The 20,519-nt window shown below is 34.8% G+C and overlaps 1 protein-coding gene across 1 annotated transcript; it reads left to right on the plus strand.

Moving 5' to 3' along the window:
- The first annotated feature begins 10,318 nt into the window (after positions 1-10,318).
- LOC128997776 (uncharacterized) lies at positions 10,319-19,066 on the plus strand. Its single transcript, XM_054423457.1, has 2 exons — positions 10,319-10,407; positions 18,182-19,066. Exon 2 carries the CDS (start codon positions 18,253-18,255, stop codon positions 19,054-19,056), a length of 804 nt encoding a protein of 267 aa, XP_054279432.1. The 5' UTR covers positions 10,319-10,407; positions 18,182-18,252; the 3' UTR covers positions 19,057-19,066.
- The last annotated feature ends 1,453 nt before the right edge of the window (positions 19,067-20,519 follow it).

Consider the following 20,519-nt stretch of genomic DNA (forward strand, 5'->3'; position numbering starts at 1 on the left):
TTTTATTCAATAAATATTATCAATTCATGCTGAGGATCCAGATTTGTATTATTGTCGAATGACAATGTCATTGCATATAAAATTGTCACATATCTTAACAAAAAACAATAATTAGTAATTGATGATAGTTAATTATACATTTTTCATAGTTAATTATTCATGATCTTTTAAAATTTTGTCAACACAAAAAATTAGACATTTTGAAGCGTTGTTGTAATGGTTACAGAGAAAGTTTCAAAAGTCTCTACATTTAAGTCCTGTGTTATTGTTATGGAGAAGAAGTAAGCTGTAGCATTTTACTAACAACACCTTATTTCCTTTCCTGTAGCAGCAAACCTAAGAACTTATTAAATCTACTGCTACTTAAGCAGGTGTGTTTGCGTAAAAATCAATATCTAGCTTGCTTGACTGGGTTGCTGTCATTAAGGATAGGGAGAATTTAATTGCTTATAACCTCCCTAGTAGACAGAAGCGGACTGTGGAAGAGTTATCAAAATATGGCCATGGTTCAGATGAGATCTTTTTCTGGTTTCATAACAGCAACTACTTTTGATCTTTTAAAATAACGAGCAGATCACCTGTTTCCAGTATTATGTTAAAAACTATCACAAGCCAATACTAAGCTGATGAGCCTTATGTTTGGCAACTACCTGGTTTTTGTAGCAGATATTTCTGCATCTAGTTTTTAAATTTCTTCTCAAACCTATCCTCAATGAAGATGCAAGAGATCATTTGATGTCTTGGTTTTCCTAAACCCAAATTCAGTGACTGATGCAAGCGGCAGTAATTATGCCCAAGCATGAAACCAGCCTTTAAATTGTAAATGTTCAATAGTTGTGTCATGTAGTTTTGAAAAAAGTAGCTTTGTCTTATTTAGTTTTGAAATCCTTCAAATCATTAAAAACAAAAGCCATCATCTTCCGAGGCCACTTTTGGTGATCAGACATTTGATAACTTACAAACAAAGTACATAAAACAATCTGACTCTGGAGGTTGAAATGAGGGTCTGGTCATCGAAGAATTTGGTTTCTGTTTCTATGATCACATTGCCACTGAAACAAAATAAACAATTAATTCAACTTTATAGGCAGTTATACAAGTATAAAATACTGTTGGTCAAATAGTACAGGAGATTAGTATTTGTTCCAAGAGATATTGAAATACTGTGATTCTTATACAGGGTTCTCTTCATGTAGTAAACATTCAAGCTTTTGGCTTGCAACTTTACCAAAAGTTGTAGAATTTAAGGGAGAACAAGGAAATGTGAATTTATGTATACCTTTTAATGTGATTTTTTGTCAAAATCTAAAATACCTATTGTAATATATTAAAAATTAATTAAAATAAGTGAAATAATCAAAATTTTATATTTAGCTTATTTTTAAACAATATTTATGCACATTTAACACGAGACAAACCGACGCAGGTTACACGGCGGACATGACAGAAATGCTTCTGCTTCTGTCGTGTCCGCCGTGTAACCTGCGTCGGTTTGTCCCGTGTTAAATGAGGCCGGCCTATCAATCGTCTTATATGTTCCGTAACTTGTGTTTTTTAAATAATAAACTTTATGTGTTAACCTGTATTTATATAATGATGAAGACTTTCGTCAGATTTTTGACCAGCTTCTACATGATGTTTTGAAAAAGGATTTGACAATGGGTCTTTGTACCCGAAACTAGTCATCCATTGACTAAAATAAGACTGAAGACGGACCAAGGTACGTAACCTATTATATATTCGAATTCAGTCTTGGTGGCAAAGATGTTTAATATTCTATCTATCAATGCAAATTTTATCAAAATATCTTGTCAATTTTTCAATCTAGAGGGCAAAATGTTCAACAGATACGCTTAAAACCTAAAAAAAAAAAAATTTTTAAGTATAACTAGAAAACGAGTGAGTTGATTGATTGATTCTGTAGGGGCGGACCTTGTCCTGTTGCACATCAGCCACTGATGGGCTTTTTGTGCTCCCCACATGGTACTTTAGAGTCTGTCAAACCTGAGTTGCTTAATGAAATTCAGTATCCTGACTATGAGCTCCTGACAAAGGTGTCTGCCCCTTGTCATTGCACCAAGAGTACTGTCGCTTACCTCGTTCAGAGCTGTGCAGTCGTAGAGTAGGTGATCAGCAGTCTCCTCTGACATTTCCTACACGCAGTGTCTCCATTGTGGATCATCAAGCGATGCAGGTGCAATTTCAGGAAGCCATGTCCAGTAATCATTCCTGTGATCTGTCTGAGTTGCCTCCCGTCTAAACGTAAAGCATTGGAGGCGACCGTCTGGGAAGGGGAGAAGAGGGTGAGCTTACTTACCCTATGGTGCTGAAGCCTAACCCATATTTTCCTGTGTTCCTCCTGAGCCCATGACATGACTGAGTGACATGCATGCCCACGAGAGATTCCGCAGAAAGGCTGTGGTCCCACGAAGTCTGAGGCTGACGCGACATTTGCTAGCCTGTCAGCCACCTCATTCCCTTCTATCCCCCGCCGCAGCAAACCTTCAATTAAGCGTATTTCAATTTACCTGGCTGGATTTCTACTAAAATATTCCCTGAAAATTATCAGATTTATTTCCTATAAAAAAATATTTCAATGAGTACCTAGGTTTGCTGCTACAGGGAAGGTATTGAGGTGTGTTTTTGTTGAAATTTTGATAGCTTAGTATGAAATAAACATTTGGATTAAAGTATATCAATAAACAAGCAAAATACAAGGGTTTATTTATTCTCCAAAAGAATGACATGGGAATTTTAAATTTTATGTTTTTTAAATATTCCCGTAACCGTTAGGCATACAACAATGCTTCAGTATACAAAAATATTTCTTTTTTTAATCCCTACAAAATGGTATGAAAAAAAAATTGTGAAATTTTATGTTATTAGAGCCAAAAATGGGAAAACTAATTTTAACCCCATAAAAACCCCCTATAAACCCACGTTCCCATAGTTCGATCATGCTGGTTCGTGAACTGGTTTGAATAAATGTAGGCTTACACGTTTGTACCATATTTCATCAAAATCAGATCAATTTTGCATGAGTTATGGCTCCAACGGACACATATATAAAAATATATATATGAATTTGAATGGAGGGTGTTTTTTGGAGTCTGGGGACCTCAAAACAAAAAAGTAATTCTGTCCCGGATCTTGGTCTTACCATGAAACCTACGGTAATAGCTTATTCCCTATATGGGAAAGAGCTAAAAACAGTTCATCACTCAGGCAAAATGTGTCCTTTCTTTGTCTCTGTTGCTAAATTTGAGATTGTGTCGAAAAGAGCCATTAGACCCTAGTGAAGAAATCGTTTTTGATTGTTAATTACCAAACAAATAGAGTTGTTGATAGATTATAATAAAAATAGTAATATGTGGCGAGGTTGGTTCAACTATACTAATTTGGTAAGAAAAGAAGAGTTCTTAGAAACTCATTGTCAATCTTATCATTGAGATTGAAGAGCATTTTTCAATTGTTATAAATTACTTCACAAGTACTAAGTACTACCTCGGAATTTACAGCTTAGTATTTATTTTTTTTAGTTATTAGCAAAGGAAGTTCTATACTTTTACCATTGTTTGAAGTTGCTAAAACTAAAAAAAAAAACATAATAATAAATCTTTGTCACATATTTATTCTGGTACTCTAAAAGTAGTTGCTATCTATGAGGTACCTGAGGTTTTTATACAAGTATCTAAATGTGCAACTTGAGAGCCTTTTGGAACTACTGTTGTAGTACACTGGAACTTTCAGTCAATCAGTGTCTCTAAAGTGGTATACCATCAGATCCGATCCATGGGCGAGCCGGGCATTCTTGAGATGTTGTCCCTAGCCACTAGTCAGCTTCATAGATAGGATTTATAAAATATCCAAACTTTGGTAAGAACAAATTTTCATGAAAATTTATTTCATGAGTACTGTAGATGAGAATGTATAAATTATACAATAATTAACAAAAAAAACTTATTGTTTTAGCAGTACTAATTGTAGCCTTCTATAATACGTTCATTCAAGTCTTTGAAACAAAAATGGATCCCGCAGGTGGGATTATTAAGCCAGTCAGAATATTAAACATAATCAAAAGAATCACATTAATTAATTATAAATTCGTTTTAGTTTAGTCTTTTAAATTAATGGGTCCATATTGTCTTTCCCTTTAATACCTGAATGTCTTCATTTAAGGATTACTTGATTATTCAGTAATTAAATAGGCCTACTAAAATTCAGGCATCTTAGCATTTGGTAATTGGCTTTGAAGCCATTATTTATTAAGTAGAAAATTGTGAAGTACTATACAATGTGACCTGGCCCTTAATAAATATACTTTCTTCACATTAAAAAAGTGGGTACAGTTGAAAAATCAAAAGACAAATTTATAAAACAACATTTATTACCTTACATCTTTGGTCAATAATTGCACTATTTGGTTTACTTAAACATTTAACTACAACAACAAGTTCAATATCAAACACAAAATTTAAAAAACATTAGCCGGTACATTGTCAAATTGAATCAAACACAAAATTAAAAATTGAATCAACCTTTAAAACACCAAAATTAAAAAAACAACAACATAGTAAAAGTATGACAGTGGCACTACTTTTTAGTGTCGTCCTTCTCTTCTGGACTTGATGGGTTATTTGGTTGTGCTTCTGGCTTTTCTGGAGCCTTAGCTCTCTTAGCAGTTAGAAGACGCCTTCCTCCTATAGGCCAATAATTAGGAGGCAGTTTGGGACATTCTCCAATTCTATATCTGGTAGAAGGTGCTGTCGGGTCTTCATAATTCGGACCAGTTGATGGCCTCGGTCGTGCCTGTTTACGTTTGGTTGGGCTCTCTGAGCGAGGCACATTTTTGCTGTTATCGGCTGGTTTGTCAGACATGTTAGAACCTAGTGTTGACCTGAAATCAATAATTAGAGGTTTCAATTGAAATATGAGACAAAATAATGGTAAAATCACAGTCAGTCGTATAAGGATCCAGTCATTTCTGCAGATCAACTCAACTTGCTATTCAGATTGAAAAGATTACACTTAACACTAAAATAAAAACAGTTGGCTCAAATCGTCACTAGGCTGGCATGGCAGGAGTCTCCTCTGGGTAAGTTGTTCTACAGGCTGGAAAGTTAATGATATCAATCAGAAATAACAATTAACAGTTATGTGTATGAGCGATCTCTTTCTGTAGGCCTAACTTGCAAACACCAAGACCCTACATGTTAAAAAATGGAAAAAATATTAAAAACAATATGGGTCTAACATCAATCTAACCTAATCCAACCTAACTTCAAAAAACTTAATGTAGCCACAAATCAGCCTAAACCCCGATCTGCCTTCCCCTTATGCCCAAAAAGATCATTGTTTCAACCAATGTAGATCCGCATCACATCCTAATGTGCGGTGTGCTCCTCGTCTGGCGAAAGTAGTTCTGTATAGGTTCGCAATTTAGGCTACGGTAGTTTCCTTTTTTAAGGTGGTTTATTGTTTATTAGGATCGTAGGAATTGTTTAAGAAGGCTTAAAAGAAAAGCTTAGAAATACCAAAAAGTCTCCTAACAGTAGGACCATACAGCGCTGACTTTGTACTACGATTACAAAACGTGCACTAATATCAACCTAGACTTCAATATGGAGTCGTACATGAGTCAACTGGAAAAAATACTACTGTAAAGGCTGGAAGCACTGGGGTTCTTGTTTACATGGCCTAACTTACTTTCTCTCATATCAAAAACAAGCCTAGAGAAAATTTACGCCACAGGAACATTTTAGGGTTAAAATGGTGAAAGCGCCCTAAAGTAAGTCTAAAACGTCTTATACGTTTACTTAAATTTTTTTTTCAGTACCCCTCACCCCTGTAGCAAATCTGCAGACTAACTTAGGTGAATTTCCATTTGCCTGATTTGATTTTCACTTAAATGTAATTATATAACGTTAGGTTTAACGAGTAGCCTACCTGGGTTTGCTGCCACAAGGAGGGCAATAAAGAGTGATTTTTTAAAAATATTAACTTAATAGCTTTTTTTTTTTTTTTTTTTTTAATAGAGGGCCAGGTTTCAAGTAACCATGGGATTGCAACGCAGCTAGAACAGCTTATTGTGCACCCTCATTCACAGGTCCTCATTCTTTGTCAAATCCCAGGTCCTTTGTGAACCGTGAGATCCTTTTGACAATGGTGATCCGTTCTTCCCTTTGATCTCCAGTCGATAGGCCAAGGGATCTCATGCGCAGACCTTGTAGGGCTGGGCACATAAATATCACGTGGAATGCTGTCTCCTCCTCCTCTCCACATTTCCTACATAAGAGGCTTTCAACTTGAATTCCCATCTTGTGTAAATGTCCACGGAATACCCAATGGCCGCTAATAAAGCCAACCACCTTCCGCAGGGTCTTCCTACTCAGCCCAAGGGCTTCTGCCGCTATCGCACCTGTAGGTGCCTTCAGCATTCTCTTTGACTGTACATTTCCTTCTGTTCTTTCCCAGTTCCTTTGATGTTCTATGCCCATCCACTGGCGAACAGCTCTCCGTGCTGTGTTGTAAGCAATACCACACGTCGGCTCTGGACCCATGAGCGGGCTTTCAGCTCCTTTGTTTGCCCACTTGTCAGCTCCCTCATTGCCAGCAATACCTTTGTGCCCTGGAACCCAACTAAGGATGATCCTGTTGGTCTTTCCCAGGGCTTTCATGGCTTGATGACAGTCCCATACAGCCTTAGAGGTAAAGTCGAAACTGTCAAGTGCCATTAGTGCTGCTTTGCTGTCTGAGTTCATGTATATAGTGTGGCCTATAAGACCGCGCTTCAAACACACTCTCGCACACTCAGACAGGGCCACCACTTCTGCCTGGAATACAGTGGCCATTTTTCCCAAACTTACGCATAACTGCACTTAATAGCTTAGTTTAAAATAAATAAATTTTCCAAGATTTATCAAAATCATTAAGCGCTAACAATTACGATGCTAGAATTTATTTTGTAATTGATCGAAAAAATGCTAGAGTTTTTAAACTTACCCTAAGTTACTTATTTTGTCAGAACATCAATAGGCTTGCAACGGGGACAAAGTCTAACTTAGTGTGCGAGAAAAAAGTCGGTAAAAATAAAACTATTCATCTCAAAAGTGCTACATAAGGAACGATACATTGGGCCTCGATCGTACCTATGAGGAATCAAAAGAAACCATCGCTGTTTCCAAACAACCGAGTCAACCGATGATATGCCCATTTCAACTCACACGATTGAAAGTCGTGCTAGCACAATATATCGTCACTTAGCACTATTCGGATGAAACGTGAACAACGATAACTTATGTCGTTCCATTGCACATTACGAGAAAAATACACGAAACGATATATCGTCGTATAGCACTAAAATGTTTAACTTAACAAGCAAACTACTATAACTTGAAACAGTTTCTCCGTAGGCCTAACGAATAACCATTCTCACCCTACAAAACATTTTTAAGCTCTTTAAAATGGTTTAAGAGAGAATTTGGGAAATTTTATGTTTTTAGGGTAAAAAATAGAAAAAAAAACCTATTTTCACCCGATAAAACCACACTTTTATGGTCCTAAAAAAGCTAATTCAACTCGTTTGAATAAGTTACATATTTTAACACGTTAGTACCAAATTTAATCAAAATCAGATGATTTTTGCGTGAGTTATCGTGCTTACGAACATTTAGGCCCTAGCCTATAGGCTAGGCCTAAGTTTATAAATCTATAAATAATTATGAATTTTAAGGGTAAGGTTAACTTATGTTAAATTAATGTTTTTGACCTCTGGGGACATCAAAATTAAAGAGTAAATCGGTCCAAGTCTTACAATGAGACCTATTGTAATAGCTTCCTTTGGGAAATTCGCTACTGTAGGCCTAGGTAAGATTGGGCAATGGACACAGGATAATGCCACCAATGTTAATTAAGTTATATTGCTTAGGTATTACAGAAAATCTATATAACTAATCAACACCAACTTATTATAAGCTAATTATACTAATTTACCCTTATAAACAAAGTATATTTTTAAAATTAAGCACAAAAAATGTATACTAAAACTTACTAAACCCGGACCAAAACCACAAATTTGCACTAGGATAGGAAAGGAACAGAGAAGAGAACTAAAATATAAAAATAATTAATAATTAATTGTTACATTTTGAGCTAGCTAATTGGAGCCAAACAGGAATCAGCCAATGGGACCATGGGACGTTTTTTACTCCAAGACGCTTTGGATTGGTCGAGTTTGATCAAAGTCTTAAAACCAAAATCGTCTGGAATAAAAAAATGATATTTATTCAGCCATAGACATCCAATTCGATAAACGCATTGGATAAAGTAAGTCTAAGTCCATAGATTAAACATACTCTATGATAAATCTAGATAAATACATGGATGTTGCTAGCATTAAAAGCATATTATTAATTTTACAACACAGAGAACTAATTGACCTATCATTTTGAGATCTTATTTTTTACATCGATGTATAATATTTTTTACTGTCTGAAAGAAAATACTCGAGAGCTGTAACTTAACTGCCTTTACTTCCATTCAGGCTGTAACATATCACGCTGTAAATTTCACACGCTACACGCAAAATTTGGGTGGCTTCCCATTCCCAAGCAACAGCATACGAACTACAATATGCGGGGGCGCGTCAAAGTGCCACTACGACAACCAATAAGACGATAATGTTGGATTGGAATTGGCAATTTGACGTGGTGACTCATTGTGATGGTGACCGGAAGCGTGGACCCACCACTACGGCCACCTTTAATATAGTTTGTTATATATGGTTTTTGTTACATATATTGCTTGCCTCAGGGTATCATAAAACACAATATTTAAAGCTATCCCAAGGAAGAAATAATAAGCATTTACTCTACATCAAGAATGAGCAACACGAAATCTCTATGAAAAAATCATATGGATTTGTAAGATAGAATAACATGAGTGTCAGCACTTTTCAAAGTGAATTATATTAATTTACCTATGATATTATTTATTTATTTTATTTCAAATGGACATCTTCATTTTACAATATACAAATAAAATAAGTATAAAACTCAGGATGGCTGATTACATTGACTACGGATTATACTAGTAATCACATTTTCATTCTTATTTTAAAATCTAAAATATGTTTTAGTGAATTTCCCATATTGGGGATAAGCTATTACCGTAGGCCTCATGGTAAGACCTAGACCCGGGACTTTAGGGGCTTAAGACCTTGGGGGGGGGGGGGGTTATGGGGGTAAAATGGGGTTTCCCCATTTTTTACCATAAAAACAAAAGATTTTGCAATTTCTTTCTAAACCATTTTGTAGGCCTAGACCTTAAAAATGAAATAATTTAGTATATTAATTGAAGCGCTGTTGAACACCTAACGGTCACAGAGAAAATTAAAAAAAAAACGCAATTAAAAATTCCCATGTTATTCTTATGGAGTAAATGAAATTTGTTGTCGTTTACTTGTTTATGAATGTATGTTGATAAAATTTGGCAAATTTATTTATTTCATCCTATACTATTGACCTATGGTCAAAAACCTGTTTTACCTTCCCCGTAGCAAACCTAAAAGCTCGTTAAATCTAATGTTATTTAAATTGGGAATAAGTATGTCTTATTTATGGAAATATTTTGGTAAAAATGTAATCAGACAAGTTGAAATTCGCTTAGTCTGCAGGTTTGCTGTGATGGGGGTACTTATTTTTGCAATGTCTACGGCTGACGAGAGACTGCGTCGATGGGTAATAATAAATGTTTCTTTCTCATTCGAATGTAATTTTCATGATTTGTTTGTACTTAACTATTTACTTTCGGACCGAAATATAATTAAGATTGCTTTAAGCTGATCCTTGAGAATGATTAATTTACGAGATATCATTGAACATTATGCGTAAGGGTTGCGTAGTTTTAAGTCATTATTACAATGGAAATTACAATTTTTTTATAAATAAATATAGGTACTGACGTCATTAACGCTCATTGAATTTCAGCATCGACTATATACCACTAGTGTTTTATAGTCAATGATACTAAAGTAATAATGACTTAAGGTAACTCTAATGATATTAGAGTTAAATTTAATTTAAAGAGTAATTTTAAAATAACCTCTTGTAACTATAAATATTAGAATAACTATTATATGCCACACAATGTAAAAATTTTCAAGAGCAATAAATAAATAAATATCAGCCATCGCCGAAACTTAGCCTACTATCCCGAAGTTTCGAATCCGGGTTTCTTCTTCTTTGAACAGAATGAACAGCTAGAAGAATGAATAGCCTACTTTCGTTGTTGAGAAGTTGAAATTGAAAGTTGAAAATAGTGCGCCAATTTTTTAATCTCGAGTTTGTTTGAAATTTTTTGTGAATAGTTTCTATGCCCTTTTCAAAAACCACAAAACTACTAATAAAGGTAATATTAAAGTTAATTTGGTCCTATCAATCATATTTGATAAGAATAGTTTGTTGGTACTTCTTTATCATTTTCAGCGTCCTAAATCTCGGGCGTCCTAAACCTCCTAATCACCCTAATGTTAATTATTCGTATGTAATGCTATAACTCAGAAGTTTGGATTTTGGAGATTATCTTAAGTTGTATGCCTATTTAGCTATGGTCTACCGATCTGAATGACAAAACCTACTTAAATTATGATCAAACTATTATAGCAGGCTATAGGCATATACAAAATTATTCTTATCTAACTGAAATAGCCTACCTAGGTTTAGCTAAGTTAGGCCAGAATCAAATTTAAGTTACCCTACATCATGAGCTACGGGCCTTTTGAGGGCCATTTTTATATGGATCTTCTTTAAATAAGGGCTACCACTTAATTTGGTTTCTGCAAAGATGGATTAGGCTACAACTAGGCCTAATAGCCTAACGTGACGAGAAGCATTGTGTACAACAGATAGGGTTAACAACTTTTACATGATTTTGATAGTTTAAAAATGTAACTTACAAAATAAGTAGGCCTAATGGGTTCATGAACTGGTTTGAATTAATGTAGGCCTACCGAGAATTATACTAAATATTAGCTTATTGAAATACGCGGATTTTTGCTCTAGTTAGGCCTACTGGTATTGTGTTAAGTTAACGGGAAAACACTTTAAATATAAATATATATATATACATACGGTAGGACCTCGATAGTTCGACACGGGCTGTGATGTCGTGAATGTAGGTAGCAGCCGATGACGGGTTCACGAAGAAAAAAAACTTTAGCATAGGCCTACTTATTGTTTTCGTACTCGCAAAAACTCAATACTCGAGCATCTCATTAACTTTTTTTCCTAACATCCAAAGTAAAATGCAGTTGAATATTAAAACAATTTTATACTATAAGAAGACAAAGAATGTAGCCTATAGTAGAGATGTTAGGCTACGGCCACACAGGCGGTTTTTTTTGTGCACTAACGCAGCGTGAAAAAACACATAATATGAGCAGTATTAATTATTTGTTATTTTAATGGGGCACACACAGTGTGTTTTTCCGCAGTAGGGAGCGTGTGTTCTTTTTAATGCCGCCTAAATATTTTGCGTGTTTCCACATAAGCATGAAAACGGCCCTGTGGCCGTAGCTTAAGGTGATAAGTTTTTAGCAGTAAGTAAGTAAGTACCGAATTTCCCATATAGGGAATATAAGCAAATTTTCCATATGGGGAATATTACCGAATTTCCCAGGGAATAGCTATTAGGCCTACTCATGGTAAGACTTGGACCCGGGACCGATTTGTTTTTTAATTTTGATGTCCCTAGAAGCCAAAAAGACCATCCGTTCAAATTCACATGTATCTATCTATACAGGGTGGTAAAAAAGTCCCAGGACAGTTAAATATTTTTAAAAAATAATGTAGATATATAGCTACAATACTTGGTAAAAAATTACAGGGCATAAAACTCTATTTTAACACATATTCACTATTCAGTGATCCAATAACTCTTCAGGGGGACGGCCCACAAGGAGTCGGAAGAAAATCTTAAATGGAAGCATAGGTCAATATGCACATCAAATTAAAGGTCTTTTTTAGTAGAATACAATGCCGCAAACCGCACTTCAAAAGGTTGATCCTGGGCAAAATGGCATATGTTCAAAGATTTCTTGAATCCGCCATTTTGAATCTTTGAACGACTGCCATTTTTTACTCAGACATTCTTTTGAGCATGAATTTACGGTATCGTAATCTACTAGTGAAGATCTTTAATTTGATGTGCATATCAACCTATGATTACGTTAACAATTTTCTTCCGATTCCTTGGGCTGTGCCCCCTGTGGAGTAAGGGTATGATAGCAATGTAAATTAAATGAATCTTTGAACAGCTGTCATTTAGCGCAGGATCAACCTTTTGAAGTGTGGTTTGCGGCATTGTATTTTACTAAAAAAAGACCTTTAATTTTATGTGCATATTGACCTATGCTCCCATTTAAGATTTTCTTCCGACTCCTTGTGGGCCGTCCCCCTGAAGAGTTATTGGATCACTGAATATGTGTTAAAATGGAGTTTTATGCCCTGTAACTTTGTACCAATTATTGTAGCTCTATCTGCATTATTTTTTAAAATATTTAACTGTCCTGGGACTTTTTTACCACCCTGTATATATAATATATTATATTTAAATATATGTGCCCGTTAGCAATTTAACTCGATAAAAAATTATCCGATCTCAAAAAAATTGGCACAAACTTGTAAACCTACATTTATTCAACGAGTTCACAAACCAACATGATCGGACCATGAGAACGGGGTTTTATGGGGTAAAAATTATTTTTTCTCAATTTTGACCCTCAAAGCTTAACAATAACATTTCCCAAATTTTCTCTAGACCATTTTGAAGAGCTTAAAAAAGCAAATAATAGGCCTATAGTATTGAGGTGTTCCTGTATGATTATTGGTTACAGAGAAAATTGTAGATTATAAATTCCCATGTTCCCAAATTCCCATGCTTATGGAGAATAAGCAAACTGTTGTAGTTTGCTTGTTTATGGATATATTTGGATCAAACCTGGCAAATTTATTTATTTTATACTAAACTATTAATATTTTACTAAAAAACTAACTTTATTACCCTCCCTATAGGCAGCAAACCTTGTTAAACCTAATGTTATTTAAATAGATGTAATTGAAAATCATTTCAGGCAAATGGAAATTCGCTTAGGCCTAGTCTGCAGGTTTGTTGCGGTGGGGATTTTTTTAATTTTTGTAGAGTTAAATACTATTCATTCAATTTGTTTGCTTTTTCTCGTGTTTTGAATTTACCTCTGTGTAAAAATCCACTACAATCCCTTACTTATAAGTAGTTTGACATTATAGTATCTAGTTTAACACCCTCCACAAAGTTTTGACTATCGAGGTTCTGCCTTATATGAATTTTAACGGATGGTTTTTTTTTACCTCTGAAACATTTAAGTTATAGTGAAAAGTAAAATAGTCCTGTGTTTTTTAATATGAGACCTATTCCCTATAATGGGAAATTTGCTTGAAACTAAACCATTACAAGAGAAAGATGTAAAATACCCAGGTATTTGTAACCACGCTTAAATAAACAGGTAATTTACCTCATGTAGCATTTAAGTCAGTGTGTGTAGCCTATAGTTTACATTCAAATAAAGTTAATCACAATATTGTTAAACTATTGCATATAACAAAAATTATTTATAAACTTGCTATTTATAAACTTATTCTTATAAACTTATTGATATTTTACAAACTCCCTTAGAAGGTTTTAGGGAGTAAAAATTGAGTTTTTCCCATTTTTGACCCAAAAAACATAAAATTTTGCAATTTATTTCTAAACTACATTGTAGAGCTTAAAAAAATAAATAGTTTAGTGTATTGAAGGGTTGTCATGGACTTAAGGATTAAGGAGGAAAAAAAACTGTAAATTTTAAATTCCTATATCATGTTATTCTTATGGAGAAAAGTAAATCGTGTAACGTTTACTTGTTTATGAACATATTTTGATCAAATTTGGAAAAACTATTTATTTCATACTATAGGCTACTATTAACATTTAACTATAAAAAACACTTACAATTACTTTTCTTTTAGAAGCAAACCTAAGTACTCGATAAACTAATGTTATTTAAATAGGGAATAAATATGACATTTGTAAGGAGATATTTTAGTCTAAAATCTAAACATGCAAATGGAAATTTGCTTAATCAGCAGGTTTGCTGCGGTCAGGGTATTCAACATTTCAATGGTAGGCTACTGTTAGTGTGTGAGTGAAAATTTAAAAACGTACGTTTTCATGTCCCTGGCCTTTTACTTTGTATATACTGGATTTGTAGTTTATAATTATGTGTTTTAATATTTTTTGGGACGGTGGCAACATGTTACACACATTTATTTGGTTTTAAATAGGTTCTAGGTATTTTTTTCAAATTTTTAAAGTCTCAAAATTCACGACCATGACGTGTCCCTAGGGTACATTTTTCAACTTTCACGCTGTTTTTAGACTAATTATTCATGCCGAAATATATAAAGCCATATTTTAATGTCATCAATGGTTATTAAACTTACAAAAAAGGAGCATATTATAATTTTATTGTCATTGCAAACTGACTACCATGACAAAATAAGTCTGTCCCTCGATTTGGTGTCACGACCATTTGGGAGAAATTTTCAACTATGGAGCACGACGGTGGCAAGCCTGGCTTCGATGGAGCCAGTTGGTTTTAGAGACTAGTTCAGGGTGTACGTCAGGATTGTAGTGCCGGTCGTTTCGAGTTGAAAGGAGGAATTACAAGATTAATAAAGGAAAGATTGTGTTTTTTGTAATTTTGGTGTGTCCATGACCGTACGTAGTCATTCGATGAAGTAGACATGGTGTTAATTTTGGTTTATAAGATATCATCCAATTATCTTAATCAGAGGTGCCCATCCCCCCCAAACCCAGAGGTGCAATCCCCCCCCCCAAGCAAAAGGAGTAGTCCCCCCCAATGTATGCTGCCGTCTATTTAAACCTACCCTCTCCTCACCAATTTATCTGACAATTTTCCCTTTACCTCATAAAACAAGCATTTAAAGTATTTAGTAAACTTGAGGTACGAAAAACAAACTTGCTGATAATCAAAATTAAATGTTTAATATGAAACGTCATTTACACGCATCATATAATACATCAATCACACACAACACAATCAATACACACACACACACACAACACACACGCTCATACATCAATCGCTGTCGTTAATAATACATCAATATAAATCTAACTAATGGACGAAATAAAAGTTTTTAATTCACAATTCAGAATCTGTATTGTCAGCCAATATGTGTGCTCAGTATTGCAATAGACAATGTCTTCAAAACGTACAATATGGGCCACTCGGTGATTTACTCTACTCCAAAACAGTACTGTAACTGTACAATATATTAGGTGGCATTAATTTTAACCGGGCTTAAGAATTCAAACAGCTTTAAGTGCATTAATAATACTTTGGCAAAAAGTATATTGTTTCACAATTATAGGCAGAGTCATGAAATAAAACAGACTTGTTGTTCGCCACTCCCAGGCTGCCTTCTAAAAAAGTCGCCGGGCAAAATACCCTCAATAGCTCTTAATTGCCACCAGTACAAAAGGTTTTTGTGACGAAGTAATCTTATAATTCTTTTTGATAGCCCCAGGATTGCCTTTTATGACTAATAATGGTAGAAACGCATCTTGTCAGACAATCCGTTTTTACACAAAACACGAAACAATAACAGATAGGCCTATCAATTCACGCGTGTATATATTGCCGCGGGCAGGACTGAAAGTAAACTGAATCAAGTAATGATGGAAAGACGTGGTCTCTGGATTGGTGTTTGTGTTATTAAAAACTGATATTGGACTAATTCTAGTGACGGAGGAGAGTGTTGAAAATATAATGGGATTCATAATTGATTTTTCCATTCAAAATTATTGACAATAATAACCAATTTATATGCTGGATATAAATGATGGTCTCGGTCTCGATATTCTACATTACTACAGAAAAGGAAATTTATTAAATACTTTGAGGAGTTTGAAATATACATAAAACTATTGGCAGTACAAAATATTTTAGTGAAAACACTCAATTAATTATGAATCCCATTATATTTTCAATACTCTTCTCAGTCACTACAATAGTCCAATATCAGCTGTTGAAAATGCAGACGACAATCAAGAGACCACGTCGGTCCGTCATAACCTGAACCTGATTCAGTTTACTTTACGTACTTCCAGTCCTGCCGACGGCAATGTAGGAATTGACAGGCCTATCTGTAATCATTTCGTGTTTTGTATTAAATGTTTGTCGTATTCTGACGACACCTCCAGAAGTGGATCTTTTTTAAATCCTGACGATGGTGGAGTTAAAGAACCACCAAAACATATGTAGCAAGTAAAATTTGACACTGGTATATTAAGGATTGTCTGGCAAGGTCCGTTTTTACCAGTCTTAGAAGCTATCTTAATTATGAAAGGCAAAATGTTGTTGGTGGTGATAGTGAGCTACTTAGAAACACTTTTTCGGGCTGCTTATACAAAATTATACATTCATTATGACAGCTAGCAAAAAAAATCCTCCCCAAAAATCTCAAAATAAGAACCCCCAAAAATTCCTGTGGCGCAAACACGCCACAGTACCCCCCCTCTGGGCACCCCTGATCTTAATGTTTAGAGTATTAAATATGTTATTAATTTCTTAACAGGTAAATTATTTGCTCAGCTCAACATTAACTTATGCATTCATGTGGATATTATTAATTACTTATAGTTTAAATTATTAATAGGCTACTATTATTTGTACTAACAGCCGTGATACTTAATTAATGGCATATAATTATATTACATGGCTGTAAGACGTGAGTAAATTGCTAATATACTGAGTGGTCATAAATCATTGGAGACATCTAAAGATTAACTGTAATTACATGAACAAGAAACTTTAAAAATGGATATTGTCTCCTTAAATAATAAATAACAAACCTTGTAAACAAGTAACATGAAATTGTTAAATAATTTGAATCAAATGGAAAATAAGTTAAATATAGAGTATTTATTATAAAAATAAAACATAGAAGAGGGAAGTAATTTTCTTACAATACATGTTAGTTCTTTAATCAGGCAAAAAATCTAAAACACTCAAACAGATGGGATGATTTATCTGTTTATTCATGCAGGGGTAAATTCTCCGAATTATGGAGCTGGGCTGGATAGAAACACCAAACGCCACACTACCAAAACTATCTATCTGATCAGGCGCGCAAACAGAGGGTCTATCTATCCATTCATTCACAAGTAGTTTTATCTGTCTCCGGCAGCTCCCCACCCCACTACTCTATAAAACCAAAGAATGAATAATCCAACTGAAGACTATCGGATGAAAGCGAAACCATCGTCGGATGAATTCAAACGACTGATTTCAATCATGCGACATTTAAACATCTGATGGTTGAAATCGGTCGTTTGTCCCATCACTAGTGCTCTGCTGTCCACAGCTCAATGGCTACTAAAAATGTCCGCATGTAGGCTTTGGACTAACCCTATTCCCACCACCCTCCACCTCTCGACATTGCGTCAAAGAAAACCGTCAGATCATTTTGCCACTCCCTATACATCTAAAATACTAAATATTGATTTGTTCCTTTATTTGTTCACGTACCAATGCACAATAAAGAGTTAAGTTAATTAATGTTTACTTTTGTAACTAATGACATAAATTCTCAGTTGTAAATTACAAATCACATATATTTTTAAATTATTCTAATGTTGTCTTATGTCTTAAAATTTCTCATCCTTACGAGCACAAACATTATGTTATAACTGGTGAAGCGATATTATAATTGAGTTCAGACAATGGAGAACATTTGGCTTAAATTCCCATAAAACCATCATTTTACACATATTAATCTCATTTACCTTTTCTTGTGGACAGAGAGTATCCCACAACACTGGAAGAGCCTGGGGAACTGTATGCTGAGGCGATATTGCATTATAGGAAGGGTGGATTCAGGGTCCCGGCACCAACCGATGCTGCTGAGGCTAACAATGATCTTTGGCACATCTAGTTTACACTTAACATACAACAAACTTTAGATATTGTATCGGATACACAACTATTATGTAAATCATGTTCTTTGTTCCCTTGTAGTTCCTAAAAACAATTATTAATTTAAAGTAAAAAAATATATTAGTTTTTAATAATTTGTTTCAGATTTAAAACCTTTGCCACACCTTCATTGGATGAAAAATCAACAGCAAGAATAACCAACTTCATTGTCTGAAATGGATAACATTTCTAAAAAATTTTTTCAAGTTTGCGTTAAACAAGATAAGCTCCTACCACAAGCTCAGGGTGAGTTTATGGACACCTTCCTATCCGAGATTTTCAAATCGGACATAAGCCAAGGAGTGTGTACGCCCACTGCTAGTCAGGAGCCTCTCGTAACCAATGAGGGAGACGTTGAAAGAGCTGGAGATGACCAGAATAAGAGCGTATTCACTATGATGGAGGAATATGAAAAATCGTACAATGAAAATGATGATTATTTCTTGCCTTACAAATATTCATTGTTGCAGTCGAAACAACTCAATGCTTGGGAAGAATCTATTCTTCAAAGTCAACCAATGTTTCGACCAAAAAAGATTGGTGTAACTAATACTGCTACTTATACAATCAAACTTGAATATATTAAGGATGTAAAAGAAAATGTTCTAGTAGAGGCACGATCGGTAGGCAACATAAATTGTCAACAAAAAAAGAATGGCCAAACTAAAACCAGCACTAACGATCCAAGAAATCAAAATATTAGGGAAATGAAAGAAAATGTTTCAATAGAGGCGAGATCAGGAGGAAACAAAAGGTCAGTACAAAAAATGGTTGACGAAACCATAACTAGCACCAATCAATCTGGAATTGGAAACCCTAAGAAAGCAAAGCATGTTTCGCTAGAGGAAAAATCAGGAAGAAACGTAAAATCCAAACCAAAAAAGTGTTGCAAAACCAGGAAGAGCACTGATAGGCCTAGAAATGAAGTTGATAGCATCGTCCGAGATCACTTATATTGTAAGAACTACTCCTATCTCTAACTTACTAGTCACTGCCCTATCTCTATCTAACATTGTATTGATGTTTTAAACTATGTTAGGCATACCGCAACCAAAGAGCATACGGTAATTATGAAATAATTATCGTATGGATAAACTGTGATTGTAAAAAAAAAGTTTTATAGGTTAATTGTTCAAGAATTTATAATTGTTAATTTTTTAAAAGTTTTAATTTTAATTGTTAGTTTAATGTTAAACTTTGAAAATACTATGTTTGAAAATTTTTTTCAACTAAACTACCTCTTCTAAGGATCTTGTGATAATTGTAAAAAACATAACAGAATTAAAGATTGTTTTTAAAAACTTGTTCTTCAAAGCTTTATTTTTAACTGGTCTTGCTAAACATGAAAGAAAATACCACTAAGATTTTTGTTTGAATTATAAAAAAAGACTTTTAAGATTCCTTCACCCAGTGTGTAAGAAACCATAAATAATAATAACTTGCCCCTTGCAGAAAACCTGCAGTCAACGGGTACTTAAACTTGCCTGGTTCTATTAATGAGAAAATACAAACAAAGTAGACTCACAACCATAATCCATACTTGATACTTGAACACTGCATCGGTGACCGACAAAGTCGGAATAGATTTTGTCACAATAATACTATTTTTTATTACTATACTAAGATGGCGGCGGGTTGCCAACAAAAAGTGGTGGGTCGGCCAGCTCACTTAGTGAGTATAGAGGTCTGCCCTCCAGATAGTCTCTCAGGGTGTCCTTGAAGGCCCTAATGTTCAGCTTGCGCACTTAAATTGGTAGTGTGTTATAGAGCTTACTTGTGTAGAAGGGGTAGCCATTTTGAGTCCAGGCTAGTCGGCATCTAGGTAGGTCAAGGAGATGGCCATGTCGAGTTTGATAGGAATGCTGGTCCTCACGTCGAGGAAGTTTTGCTGAATTTTCTTTAATTAGTACCATGCTATTTAATATGTACTGGCTGTAGATGGTCAGAACCTTTAGGTATTTAAAGATAGGCCTGCAGACGGAGCCCAGCAGACGTAATCAACCTCAAAGCCATCTTCTGAAGAATCTTCAAGATGTCGTGCGCTGCAGCTGCATGACCCCAGATTGTGATGCCATAGCTTACGTGGCTTTAAAAGAGAGCATGGTACACTGTGACAAGTACGGTTTAGTGATGACCAACACCAGTGGCGTAACAGATTTTTACGGACACCCCGTGCAAACTTATTTTTTGGGCCCCCTCTCATGAGCTATTTTAGACCACCGATACAACATAATCAAACACCCTCCCCCTCCCCACAGAGTTATTTTTGGACCACCTTTACAATTATCAAACAGATTAGTCATAAATAGAGTAGTAAATAAATTATGGATTATGTTCCATAAAAGGGAGTGTTAAGTATTTAACTCATGGTTTTATCAAAAAGTTACATCACTACATCATTATAGCGTTTGTAAATAGTTTTGAAATAAAATAAAAATTTCTA

This window comes from Macrosteles quadrilineatus, unplaced genomic scaffold (assembly GCF_028750875.1).
Source record: "Macrosteles quadrilineatus isolate MER2022 unplaced genomic scaffold, UCM_ALF_1.0 Scaffold_7__1_contigs__length_78375512, whole genome shotgun sequence".
Lineage (NCBI taxonomy): Eukaryota > Metazoa > Arthropoda > Insecta > Hemiptera > Cicadellidae > Macrosteles > Macrosteles quadrilineatus.